The sequence below is a fragment of the Nannospalax galili genome, unplaced genomic scaffold (assembly GCF_000622305.1).
Source record: "Nannospalax galili isolate Female #2095 unplaced genomic scaffold, S.galili_v1.0 scaffold944, whole genome shotgun sequence".
Lineage (NCBI taxonomy): Eukaryota > Metazoa > Chordata > Mammalia > Rodentia > Spalacidae > Nannospalax > Nannospalax galili.
In genome coordinates, this window is record NW_008352899.1 from 2,796,370 (window position 1) to 2,809,242 (window position 12,873).

The following is a 12,873-nucleotide window of genomic DNA, read 5'->3' on the forward strand; positions in this document are numbered from 1 at the left end:
ATATTTATTTATTTATTTATTTGGTCTTTTTGAGACAGGGTCTCCCTGTAGCCCCAGCTGGCCTGGAACTTGTGTAGACCAGGCTGGACTCGAACTCACAGAGATCCACCTGCCTCCCAAAGTGCTGGGATTAAAGGCATGTGCACCACCATGACTGGCATTTTTTTTTTAATGTGTACGTGTGTATTACATGCATGTATGTAAGTGTACGCATGTTGTGCAATGCCTGTGGAGGACAGAAGAGGGTGTCAGATCCCCTGGAACTGGAGTTACAGACAGTTGTTAGCTGCCATGTAGGTGCTGGGATTCAAACCTGTGTCTTCTACAAGAACAGCCCAAAGGAATTATTTTCTTTTGGGGCAAATTTTTCTTTACTTTTTTTTTTTTTTTTGAGAATTTCATATATGAGGACTTTATATTATTTTCACTCTTCCTCTCCCTGCTCCAGCTCTTCCCGACCCCCCCACCTTCCTTTCAATTTTGTGACCTGTTCTTTGATTATTATATATGTGTATATAATCTAGTGAGCTCATTTAGTGGTGCTTGAGTGTTCATGTGTTTAGGTCTGACCACTTGGTATTGGATAGACTATCAGGGAGCTGGTCCCAGGAGACCCCCCCCCCCCCCGGTAGCCATTGATTGCCTGTAGCTGGTCATCTAGACACGGGACCTTGTGAAATTTCCTCTATCCACATTGGCATGTCAGCTGGTGCTGTCATTATGCAAATCATGTTTAAGCAGCCACGCTCTTGAGATTTCATGGGTGTAGCTGTCCTGTCACCTCTGGAATATACTATCTAGCAGCAAGGGTCCTGCTCCTCTGGCTCTTATCTTTCCACTCCCTGTTTGGGACATTCCTTGAACCTTAGGTGTAGGGGTTGCATTGTAGGTGTATCAGTTGGGCTGGGTACCTCATGGTCACTTATTCTCTGCATTTTGATCAGTTATAGAACTTTGTAGTAGTCTCCATCTGCTATAAAAATAAGTTTCTTTGATGAATGGTGAGAGCTACACTTATCTGTTGAATATAAGGATAAGTATTTAGAATATCGTAAGAAATTACATTGGTTTATGAAAGTGGTGTAGTAAGTTATCTTCTAAGGTCTATGACCTTTCTAGCTATGGGTATTTATTTAGATGTGTTTACAGTATCAGGCATCTGATCCATCTTACTAAGTGTGCCTTAAGTCCAATTAAGACAACTGTTTGTTTACCTCCAAGATAAAAGTGCCACTATTGCACCAATAAGATTTTTTCAGGACTGGTCATTGTTGTGGTTCATAGGCTGGGTAGGACTGCAGATTCCTTTTCTCCCTTGGCAACTTGCGTAGTACCTTCTGATGCTATGAGAGCTAAGTCCTCAGGGAAGAGGCTTTCAGGTCAGTTCCAGATCAATTTCTTTAAATCTTGTGTCCAAAGTGTATAGTGTCTTCAGCAATAGAGTCTTACCTTCAGGGAGGCACCCCCCCCCAAAAAAAAAGACCCCTTCAGCCTCAGTCTCCTGAGGAACTAGGATTGTAGATGTGTGTTACTGTGCTGAGCCCCAGAGACAGACAGATCACCCTTTGCCCTCTTTCTCTGCTGACTTCAGCAGGGATTCCTGGCCTCCACTCCTATTCATCGCACAAGTCTTTGAGCACAAGTCTTTTCTGAGTGAAAGTCTAGGATAACTGTAATTGTTTTTTTTACTCTGTTAGACTTTGACTTGGAGAGAAATTTGCCTAATCAGTCAATATGGAATTCCCCTTTTACAGTTTAGAGACTTACTAATACCAAAATCCACATGAAGTTACCAAGCTCACATTCACTTTCTCCATATCTTTAAATAAATATAGGTGCCACCCCCTCCACCCCGTTGGGAACTGAACCCAGGGACTTGTACATGCTATGCAGGTGCTCTTCTGTCATATCCCTTAACTGTCTTTTAAAAAGTGTAGAGAATCAGAAACACACTTGTCTCTTTTAAAACTTTCTTCTGTGATGTTTCTTGTTCTTTTATATAGTTTAGATCAAGGACATTGAACTACTTTGTTTCCTTAATACATTATTTTAGAGGGAAGCTTTAGGATCAAATTTTCTGATATCTTAGAGTATTTTATGATAATCAGAGTATTTTATTGTTGTTATTATTGAGGGAGTTATTATTATTTAATAATGTTCGTAAAAAAGGCATGGTGGTGCACGCCTGTAGTCCAGCACTTGGGAGGCAGAGGCAGGTTGATATCTGTGAGTTCAAGGCCAGCCTGGTTCACATTGTGAGTTCCAGGCCAGCTGGGGCTACAGGGTCAAAAAGAACCCCCCCCCCAAAAAAAAAGTAATAATATCGGTAACGTCATATTGACTCATCGAGCATCATAGAAGTAAGTTTGTTTAAAGGAACAAAAACTTTATTCAGTGTGACTTAGGAGAGGAAAAACAAAGTCTTAAATAAGATGGGAAGATAAAACATCAGGGCTGAGATCAAATGTACAAGTGAGAACAAGTGTCTGCATTAAAATTCTAGAGAGTTTTACGGCATCATAGAAGTTTTAGGGGAAAGAACACAACTAAGAATAAGGATAAAGTGATCCAGACCCAATTCTGATGTTTTCTAGTAGTGACATATGCCTGCAGGCCTCAGTGCTTGGGAAGCAGAGGCAGAAGAATCACTTGAGGCCAGGAGTTCAAAGCAGAGTGGCAATGTAATGCAAGGAAACAAGATAACAACAAAAAACCTAAAAGAAGAATCATGTCTACCAAGTTAGAATAATGGTTCCCCTGGGAATTAAACAAAAAGATTATACAACTACATGCCTTCAATATGTATAGCACTGATCATACCTAAAGTGAAGATGATGAAGTGTGGGGTTTTGATTTGGGATGGGGTAAGTGCTGTGATTATTTGTGACAAGGTCTCAATCTGGCCTTCCAACTCCTGAGCCTTCTGATTCTACTTCCTGTACCACCATGCATAGCAAATATGTGATTTTAAATTTTAAAATATATCTTTATTTAACTCAGGTGTCTCTTCTCATAATCTTTCATCTCAACTATTTACTATTTTCTAGCTAAAAAAAAAAAGTACTGGATATTGAACCCAGGGCCTCATCCATGCTAGGCAAGCATTGTACCACTGGGCTATGTCCCCAAACCCTGGCAATATGATTTCTATATCATATTCTCTCTCTCTCTCTCTCTCTCTCTCTCTCTCTCTCTCTCTCTCTCTCTCTTTCTCTCTCCCTCTCTCTCCCCCTCCCTCTCCCTCTCTCTCTCCCCCCTCCCTCTCCCTCTCTCTCTCCCCCTCCCTCTCCCTCTCCTTCTCTCTCTCCCTCCCTCCCTTGGTCTTTTTGAGATAGGGTCTCCCTGTAGTCCCAGGTGGCCTAGAGCCTCCATCTCAAAAAGATCTGCCTGCCTCTGCTGGATTAAAAGCATGGGCCACCATACCCGATTCTACCTCTCTCTTGAAAAGTGCCCCCCCGCACATCAATAATAATAATAAAATTCTTTTTTTTCTTGAGTGTGGATTTTTGAGAACAGGGCCTTACTTTGAAGCCGTGGCTGACCTGTAACACACAATGTAGATCAGGCTGGCCTAGAATTCAGAGATCCTCCTGCCACTACATCCTGAGTGCTGGGATTAAAGACCCTAATAATAAAATACTTTTTAAAAAGCATAAAATTTTTTTTTAAGTTCTCCTTGACCCCTATTGTAGCATTTAGTACTTTGGATATCCCTACCCTGATTGTGTGCCACCATGCCTGGCTGTTGGTCTCTCTCTTTCTCTTTTTTTTTTTTTTTTTGAGACAGGGTCTCCCTGTAGCCCCAAGCTGGTCTCGAACTCACTATGTAGACCACTATACCCAGTTTAAATCCATTACCTTTGAAAGTAACTGTGGGTCTCTCCCTCCCCTTAAGGGCTGTTGGCCACCGTTGACCACCGATCCACAAGGACAAAGGGAGCAGAAGCGACGAATGGGGTCAGGATGGCCAGTAAGCACAACGGAAAAGACTTTCCGGGGAGTCAGATTCAGTGATACAGCTCCATTTATTCAGTGGGGGTCAGGGAAAATATAGTGTGGAGGCAGCAGCCAAAGCTTCAGCTGATAGGTGCTCATAGTATGCTTTATTTACGTGTGGCAGGGGGATCCCATAATCTGACTATAGCACAATGCCTAATTATCATATAGAAAAAACCTGGGGTCAGTTTTATTGCAGGTAACTATGCCAAAGGTCATGTTCCAAATAAGGTCAGGCATCTGTTCTTGGTGGCACTTTCCAGGTAAGTCAGGCAGAAAGCAGGAGGCCCCGCTGAGAAAGGGAGTCCTTCCATATAGTGCTGAGCCCCTTAGAGCTATCCGGACATGGAGGACTACAACCTTAGCAGCAGGGTCCCCCAGCAAGTAGCCTTTCTTTTTCTGCCTACAAAATTATGTAAAGATCTTCTCATTTTCACTCAGTGAAGTTGTTGCTAGATTTGGAAAGAGTCAGAAAACCTATGGCAACTTAACTCATAGCAGTGAGACCCCAGCTCCTTAGTCCTTCTTCTGTGGAATGGTAATAATAAGTCTCAAGGGGCTGGAGAGATGGCTCAGCAGTTAAGAACACTGGCTGTTCTTGCAGAAGACCCGGGTTCGAATCCTATCACCCACATGACAGCTAACAACTGTCTGTAACTCCAGTCCCAGGGGATCCAACAACCTCTTCTGATCTCCTTGGGCATTGCAAAGCATGGGTGCACTTACCTACATGCAAGCAATACATGCATACACATAAAATAAAAAAAAATGTTTCACAAGGCAGTTCTTTGGATTCAATAAATAAAACAAGCTGATGGCTGACCATATAGCATAGTTGTTAATAGAAAAGACTAACCAGAAAGTCCAAACTAAGGCCACATTTTCTACTTCGTGAACTTGGGCAAGTTACTGACTCAGTGTAACTTATTTCCTCATATATAAAATAGGAATGATAAGCTGGGCATGGTGGCACATGCCTATAATCCTAGCACTTGGGAGGCAGAGGCAGCCTGGTCTACATAGTGAGTTCCAAGCCAGGTGGGGCTACAGGGAGACCCCCATCTCAAATAGACAAAAAAAATTTTTTTAAGAGTATCTTTTATTTATCTCTATGCTCATAGATGTACAGGGGATATGAGATAAAATATAAAATATTTAGCATGATGTTTGACATCAACCACATTTTCCCCAACTGAGATCTGTTTTACCATAGTTGTAATTATTAAATTGTAATTAATTTAAATTAATGTAATTTAAAATTTTTAAATAATTCTCAGATTTACTATTAGAAATATATGGCAAGAGAAGATTAAATTGGAGTATATACCATGAAATGTTAGGTGCCTAGCATTTAAATTTTTTTTTTTTTAGCATTTAATTTCTTTCTTTCTTTTTTTGGTCTTTTTTGAGACAGGGTCTCACAGAGATCCGCCTGCCTCTGCCTCCCAAGTGCTGGGACTAAAGGCGTGCGCCACCACACCAGCTGGCATTTAAATTCTCCTCCTCCTCCTCATAATAATAATAATAATAATAATAATAATTATTATTATTATTATTAGGTCTTTTTGAGACATGGTCTCCCTGTAGGCCCAGCTGGCCTGGATTCGCTATGGAGAACTCACAGAGATCTACCTTCCTCTGCCTTTGGAGTGCTGGGATTAAAGGCATGGGCCACCACGCCCAGCCTGCATTTAATTTCTTGATTAAAAGAAATTTAATTTCTTGATTAAAGCCTGGAAGGCTTTTTTGACACTGGCTAGACTCATTTGTTAATTTTAGCCACCCAGTAATTACATTTTAGTCCATAGTAATTCTTGTTGTGTTGTGTTTTGTTTTGTTTTGAGACAGAGTCTCCCTGTAGTGCCAGCTGTCCTGAAACTCACTATGTAGACCAGACTGGCCTTGAACTCACAGAGATCCTCCTGCCTCTGCCTCCTGAGTGCTGGGATCAAAGGTGTGCGCCACCAAGCCTGGCTCCATAGTAATTCTTGAAATGTTTTAGGATAATTGATTCCCTATCTCCTTGTCTAGACTTTTTCTCTTTTTTTTTCCTTTTATTTTTTATTGAATTTTTGTGATTTTTCATACTTTCTTAAATACTGTTTAATGTTATTTAGTATACAGTAAATCTGGCCTCAGTTTAGAAAACATGGGCTTTGGTAATGTTATCATGCCATATATATTTTACTCTGACTTAGAAGTCCTTGAGTTTTGTTATTTTATCACTGCTTCTCAATTCACAATCTTTATCTTTATCTAGAACCAGAGACTCTTCTGTGGGTGATAGAGTGATTCCAGATCAGATAATGACTGACTTACCTTACTCCTTCACAGGTCCGCAAGCACATCAATGATCTGTATGAAGACCTTCGGGATGGACACAACCTTATCTCCCTTCTGGAGGTTCTCTCAGGCATCAAACTGGTGAGCTGCTTTCTTCCAGTGAGTGGCCTGCCAGTGCAGCCACTGACTGACAGCAGTCCATGTTAATGCTTACCCCACTGGGTGAATGGAAGAAGTAAAAGAGATTATTGGTACACTTTATTTCTAACTCAGACTTATAGTTTACAGATGACATCAGTTTATGCATTATATGTTATCATGCCTTTTGTTGTGTCTCCCCTTCCCCCAAAGTCCTGAGGCTTGAACCTGTGGCCTCACATCTGCTAGGCAGGCAACGTGAACTAAAGCTGTGTCTCCAGCTCTTACTCTCATGTCTTGATAAATTCAGAGATCAATTATGTTTCATATCTGTCTGACATCTTAGCCATTCCTTACCTTTATTCATCTGTGTGTATACACACACACACATACACACACACACACACACGCGCACACACACACACACACACACACACACACACAAAATACTGGTCTTTCAGGATCATTAGATTCACATTTAAAGGTTTTTGAATAAATGGCATTTTTTTTCTTCCAAGGGTTTTAGTTTTAGTCTGTATAAGACTTCCCTGTTTATTATGTCCGTCCCCCCCCCCCCCTTTCTAATTTTCTGTATTCAGGTAAGGGTTTTTTTTTTCCTTTTTGTTGTTTTAAGGCAAGGTCTCACTTTGTAGCTCTGGCTGGCCTGAACTATGTAGACCAGGTTAGTCTTGAACTAGAAAGCTCTGGGATTAAAGGTGTGCACCACTACACCTGGCTTAGCTCTGAATTTGAAGTGTTTGGAGTTATTTTTTTGCCACTACTTCATCTCATTTTCTTCCTTCTGTGATTTGTTGCATCCTATGGATGTGGAAAGTACTGAAGTTGGTGCCTGAGAGTTGTCTCCGAAAGCAGTACCCCTGGGCTTCTTCAATATTTAATATGCCTGCCTTGTCCCCAAATATGTTTAACACTGTTTGTGAGAAACCCTTCACATCTAAAAGAAAACCCTGACCGAGCCTCTTGACCTGTCAAAGGAGAGTTCTTATACTTCCTTCCTTTGTAGAATCAAAATAATGCTCTTTGGGCCATTGTTTCTGAACCCTATGGAAGCAAGTATTCCTGTAGATGGCATCTTGCTGTCCAGTGCCACAATGTGATTTTCATTTGGAAAAGACCATACTTGAATATTGGAAACATCTGTGAGGAAAAATAAACCTGAGGTCTGGGCATGGTGGCCCATGCTTCTAATCCCAGCACTTGGGAGGCAGAGACCAGCAGAGCTCTGTGAGTTCAAGGCCAGGCTGGTTTACATAGTGAGTTCCAGGCCAGCTGGGGCTACAGGGAGACCCTATCTCAAAAAGACCAAAAGAAAAATAGACCCGAGGAGGCACACAACTGGAGCAGTCTGAATTCCAACCCACTCTGGTGAATTTTCAGTCATTGTTTGTTGTGGTTAAAGAACAGAATTTGGCATGCTGGATTTCACTGCTTATGTGATATTCTACTCCTTCTGGGATTGGGGCTTGGCTTTCCCTGGGGCCCTTTGTTTTGGTCTTACTTTTTTTTTTTTTTTTTTTTTTTTTGTTTTGAGTAGAATTAATTTTGTATTTTTTTTTAGTGGCCAAATTTGCCATAAGCCTTTGTTAGCATAGCTAGCACATGTAATTCCTAGTTCTTTTCTGGCACTCATTTATAAATTTAGTAAGTAATCAGAATTTCATTCTTACCATGCTATACTTTATTCTTTGACACTCACAAAGTTAACATTTTGAACAATGTGACTTATATCTGATGAACTTATAGTGATTTGTTTTGGAAAGTTATCCTTTTTGGTGACCCTGCTTATGAAGCAGGGTAAACTCTAATTTCTTTTCCTAACCTTTGAAAACCTTGTTTGTGGAGATGCTCATATCATCTTTTCACCAAAGAGCATCTAAATGTATCTTTCACAGTTGTTATGGTCCTTTTTCTCCCTTATTTGACTCACAAAAGTAGAGAGGGTAGGTAGACACAGAAAATTGAAGATGTGTTCAATAGGAAATGTTCAGTGTAACAATCTGATCTTGATTTGGTTTTCTCTCTTTTGGAAGTGGGAGAGTATTTTCTTTCTTTCTTTTTTTATTATATGCTTTATTCATTTCCCTTTCATCTGTGTGTGTGAATTTCCTGTTCCTTTGTTACGTGTTTTTCTTGGTTGGTGGCCAAAGGAGCCAGCAGGGCTGAAGACCCTTCGTCTGGTGAGCATGCCCTCCTGGCGTCATACAAACAGCGAGGAGCAGGAGGAAGAAGATGATGATGATGTAGTAGGTCCTCCAAGGGTTGCCAGCATCCCAGCTGGCACTGCTGACACTGCAGGGCCAGCAGAGAGGCCACAGTTCTCTCGGTCTCCAAGTAGCTCAGTCACTAGTTGCCTTCTCTTTCCACCTGGGAATATGGGTCCCAAAGAAAGTGGTTAAAACTAATTGTGCCTCTTACAACCATTAGATGATCCTGGAGTAGGAATTGCTTTACTTATCTGAGAATGGTTGACACAAAAGCAATCATAGCATTTGGCAGTGTCAAGACCCTTTGTAACCTGGAGACCTGTGGCTTTCTGGTGGCCCTGTCATGTTGTCTGAATCCAGATTGTAGAATTGTGGAAAGTTTAGCTGACAGCATGACAATTAATTGCTCACTGTTCTGTAGTACAGACTAACTAGCATTCTCCCTCCACTTCTCTAGTCTCTAGGCTCTCACCAAGCACATACCATTTGTTTTCAAAATAGAGTGTTATTTGCAAACTCACTGCATGAAATACTCTGACTTTAATAATCTCTCTAGTTGCTATAGAGAACAGAGATTTAACTTGCATGTTCTGAGACTATTTTTGATGGAGGATATGTTAGGAATAAAGATTAATATATATAAAAGGAGTCTTTTCTGCTGATAGGTCCTAAATTATAACCCATAATCTTTCTCCAGAAACAAGGGCAATCCCCATAATCCCTGTCCTCTTAAAGTCATCTCTTCATCACCCTTCCCCATTGCCTTAGAATTTTGTTTCACAAACTGTCATTCTCTTAGCCATATTCACAATTTATCTGAAATGACTGAGAACAGGTTCTTGCTGAAAAGATTTTCCTTCGGCCTTCACTGAAGAAGTTACCCTATTGTCTGGAGGTCTTGGCATTTCTTCAGATCATCCTTTTTGGGGAACATTGCTTAGAAGTGCTGGGGTGTACCCAGAGAGACACTCATCCTTCTCTCCATATCTAGGCTACTATGTGCCTGCTTCAACATGGGACAACATTTCCTTAGTGCAGATACCCAGCACAGAACTGCCTTAGATTTTTTTTTTCCAGCCTTTAATTAGTACCAATTTGACTTCTACAAATGAATTGGTATAATCTAATGAGAGTGATGCTCTAGTCCTAGTTTTGGTAAAAAAAACAACAGTGCAAAGCAAGAAGATGTTCAGCAGTAGATAGGTGTTTCACCACCTGCTACACAGACTTTACTTTCTAAGAATAATAACTGATCCTTAGGCAGGGCATGAGAGACACCGGATGGAGATAGTGTCTCTCTGCTGTCTTTGTATGACCTGAAGGATTGATTGGCAAAAACACCTTTCTTTGAGATACTTTTTGCTAAACATCCCTTCACCATTGAGATTTTAATTGCCAATGTATTTCATTTTAGGATAAAAGGTGACTTTCTTACAGTGACACTCAACTACTTCCTAGATTGTCTCCCATTTTGGATTAAAAAAAAATTTCAAGCATCTCTAACTCCTTATTTTTGCAACTTAAAAACTGGCTTCAGCTGGGCATGACTATGTATACTTTTAACCCCAGCCCTTGGGAGTCCTCTAGGCCAGTCTTGTCTACATAGTGAGTTCTAGGCCAACTGGGACTACAGGGAGACCCTGTCAAAAAATCAAAAACAGGCTGGAGAGATGGCTCAGTGGTGAGGAGCACTGGCTGCTCTTGCAGAAGACCAGCACCCACCTGGCAGGCTAACAACCGTCTATAACTCCAGTTCCAGGGACTCCGATGCCCTCTTCTGTCCTCCAAGGGCATTGCATGACATGGATATATTTACATACATGCAGGCAAAATACTCATACACCTAAAATTATTTAAAAACAAAAAACCAAAGAAATGGCTCCCCACTTTCAACCTCCTTTGATCAGGTTTGAAATAAGGTTGGCTCTGTCCATTATTGTGAGGGATACAGTTAGGACTTTCTGCCTTGTCTCTACAGCAGTAGATAATTGGCTTTTAGGAGCTATAGAGTTATACTCTGTGCTCCCACTAACCTCACATTTTAAATCAAGCTCTGCCACTTATGACCACAGAAGAATCTGTGGCAAAGGTTGGATACCAGATCCAGCATTTGAGCTCGAATAAGCTTGTGTGTAAGCTTGTGCAAGGCATTTTCAGCTGCTGTGAGCCTGGTCAGCACATGCAGGTCCTGCTCTTAAGGGTGCTTTGTTTCATGCTCCCACGCCTGGCCTCATCCATGAGGAAATCTTGTGTGATCCTTTAGTCATTGAAAGAGGAAAGGTTATGTGTGAATACATTGATATACTTAAAATTAGCATCCCATTTCTTGATTTGCAGCCCCGGGAGAAGGGCAGGATGCGTTTTCACAGGCTGCAAAATGTGCAGATTGCCCTGGACTTCCTGAAGCAACAAAAGGTAAGATCATCCCATGCTTTTTCCATTCTGCTAGGGAATATTGAAGTGGCCTGTGTAGGGATGTTCTCATCCCTTTGGTGAATGCTAAATCTACTGATTCAGTTCTGACTCCTGGTCCTTACATAGAGCTTGTAACCTCTTTGAGAGGGACACTGTTCATGAACAAAGATGAACTTAAAGACGGAACCAGGTGGCCCACCTTAGGGGTAGAGGTTAAAATTAAGATGAAAAGCTTATGAAGAAGCTGGGCACATACATGCCTTTAGTCCTAGCACTTGGGAGGCAGAGGCAGGTGGCTCTCTGTGAGATTAAGGTCAGCCTGGTCTACATAGCAATCTCCAGGCCAAGTGGGGCTACAGGAAGACCCTGTCTCAAAAAAGAAAAAAAGAAACAAACAAACAAATAAAGACCAGAAAATGATCATGAGGAAGAGTATTAAGAGTTGTAGAGCTGGTATAGTGCTACATGTTTATAATCCCAGCAGTCAGGAGACAGAGGCAGGAGGATCATGAGTTTGAGCCAGGCTATGTTATATATAGCAAAAACCTCTCTTTAAAAAAAAAAAAAAAAGCTAGAAGAATCTGAAAATGTTCATTCTAGAAGATATCATAGAGATCCAAGAGTCTGCTTTCTTTAGTGATTTGGATTAAAGATACTGGATTTGGATAGCCAAAGTGACCTGCATGAGATCACACAAGTTAGAGCAGGCCTAAGACTTTCTCTAATCTCCTGGCATATTGGCCAGTCCTCCTCCCACTGTCAGTAGTAGTTTCTATATTTCTATACACTTTCCTTCCTCATCGTGTATTAGTTACGGTTCTGTTGCTGTGATAAAACAGCATGACCAAGGCCACTCATAGAAGGAAGAGTTTATTGGGATTACAGTTTCAGAGGGACAAGAATCCATTGTGGCAGGGAGGATGGTAGCAGGAGGCGGCCAGACCATAAAACCAAATGCTCACATCTTCAAGCATGCACAGAAAGCCGAGAGACAGACTGAGAATGGGACATGACTGTTAATTCTCAAACCTGCTCCCAGTGATGTGCTTCCCTCAGCAAGGCTGCACCTCCTAGGGATTCCATGATTTCCCACAACAGCACTGCCAACTGACCAGGTGTTCAAATACTTGAGACTACCAGGACACCTCATTCAAACCACCACACATGGCTTCCAAATCAATAGAACCACATCTGGGGATTGAGGAATAAGAACCAGAGCACAACTGGTGTGGTTATTTTTGAAAGGATAAAGTTTTCCTCTTGTTCTGAGGTACAGGGAGGACAGAAGGAGGGGTGAAGGCACAGAGCTGGCTTGTGGTAGGGAAGATGAAGGTGGATGAGGGAGTCAGAGGGCCCACCTCCTCAGAGTGAGCTGTATGGAAAAAATTTGGTCTAGCTAGGATTGCCTAGTAACAGTAAGGGTCAACATGACATTAAATAGTATGCATATTTTTGGAGTCAGTTCATTTTGTTACTCTTATCAGGAGTTCTAACTAACTTGGGAAAATGTCCTCAGTTCTTCAATAGCAATGTCAGAGTATAGCATTTATTACTATATTGTTATTTCTCTGTTGTTCTAGTGTATTGCAGTTTCTCTGAAGACAGAGAACATGTTCTAAATATTTTAGCTTCAGCACTTGTCATAATGAATGGTCCATAATTGATGCTTTAAAATACATCTTTAAAAATAATGTGATATGGGGGCTGGAGAGATGGCTCAGCAGTTAAGAACACTGGTTGTTCTTGCAGAAGACCCAGGTTCGAATCCCAGCACCCACATGGCAGCTAACAACTGTCCATAACTCCAGTCCCAGAG

At 41.3% G+C, this 12,873-nt stretch overlaps 1 protein-coding gene across 7 annotated transcripts in view; it reads left to right on the forward strand.

Moving 5' to 3' along the window:
- Window positions 1-12,873, forward strand: part of Macf1 (microtubule actin crosslinking factor 1) — a 389,588-nt gene that overhangs the window by 144,335 nt on the left and 232,380 nt on the right. For 4 of the 7 annotated variants that reach the window (XM_029554607.1, XM_029554609.1, XM_008850247.3 and 1 more), the window contains exons 3-4: window positions 6,331-6,420; window positions 10,980-11,057. In XM_029554607.1, coding sequence (XP_029410467.1) covers window positions 6,331-6,420; window positions 10,980-11,057 — 168 coding nt within the window. Of the gene's footprint in view, window positions 1-6,330; window positions 6,421-8,585; window positions 8,682-10,979; window positions 11,058-12,873 lie in introns of all 7 variants that reach the window. The other 3 variants (XM_029554606.1, XM_029554605.1, XM_029554608.1) reach the window with 1 other exon arrangement.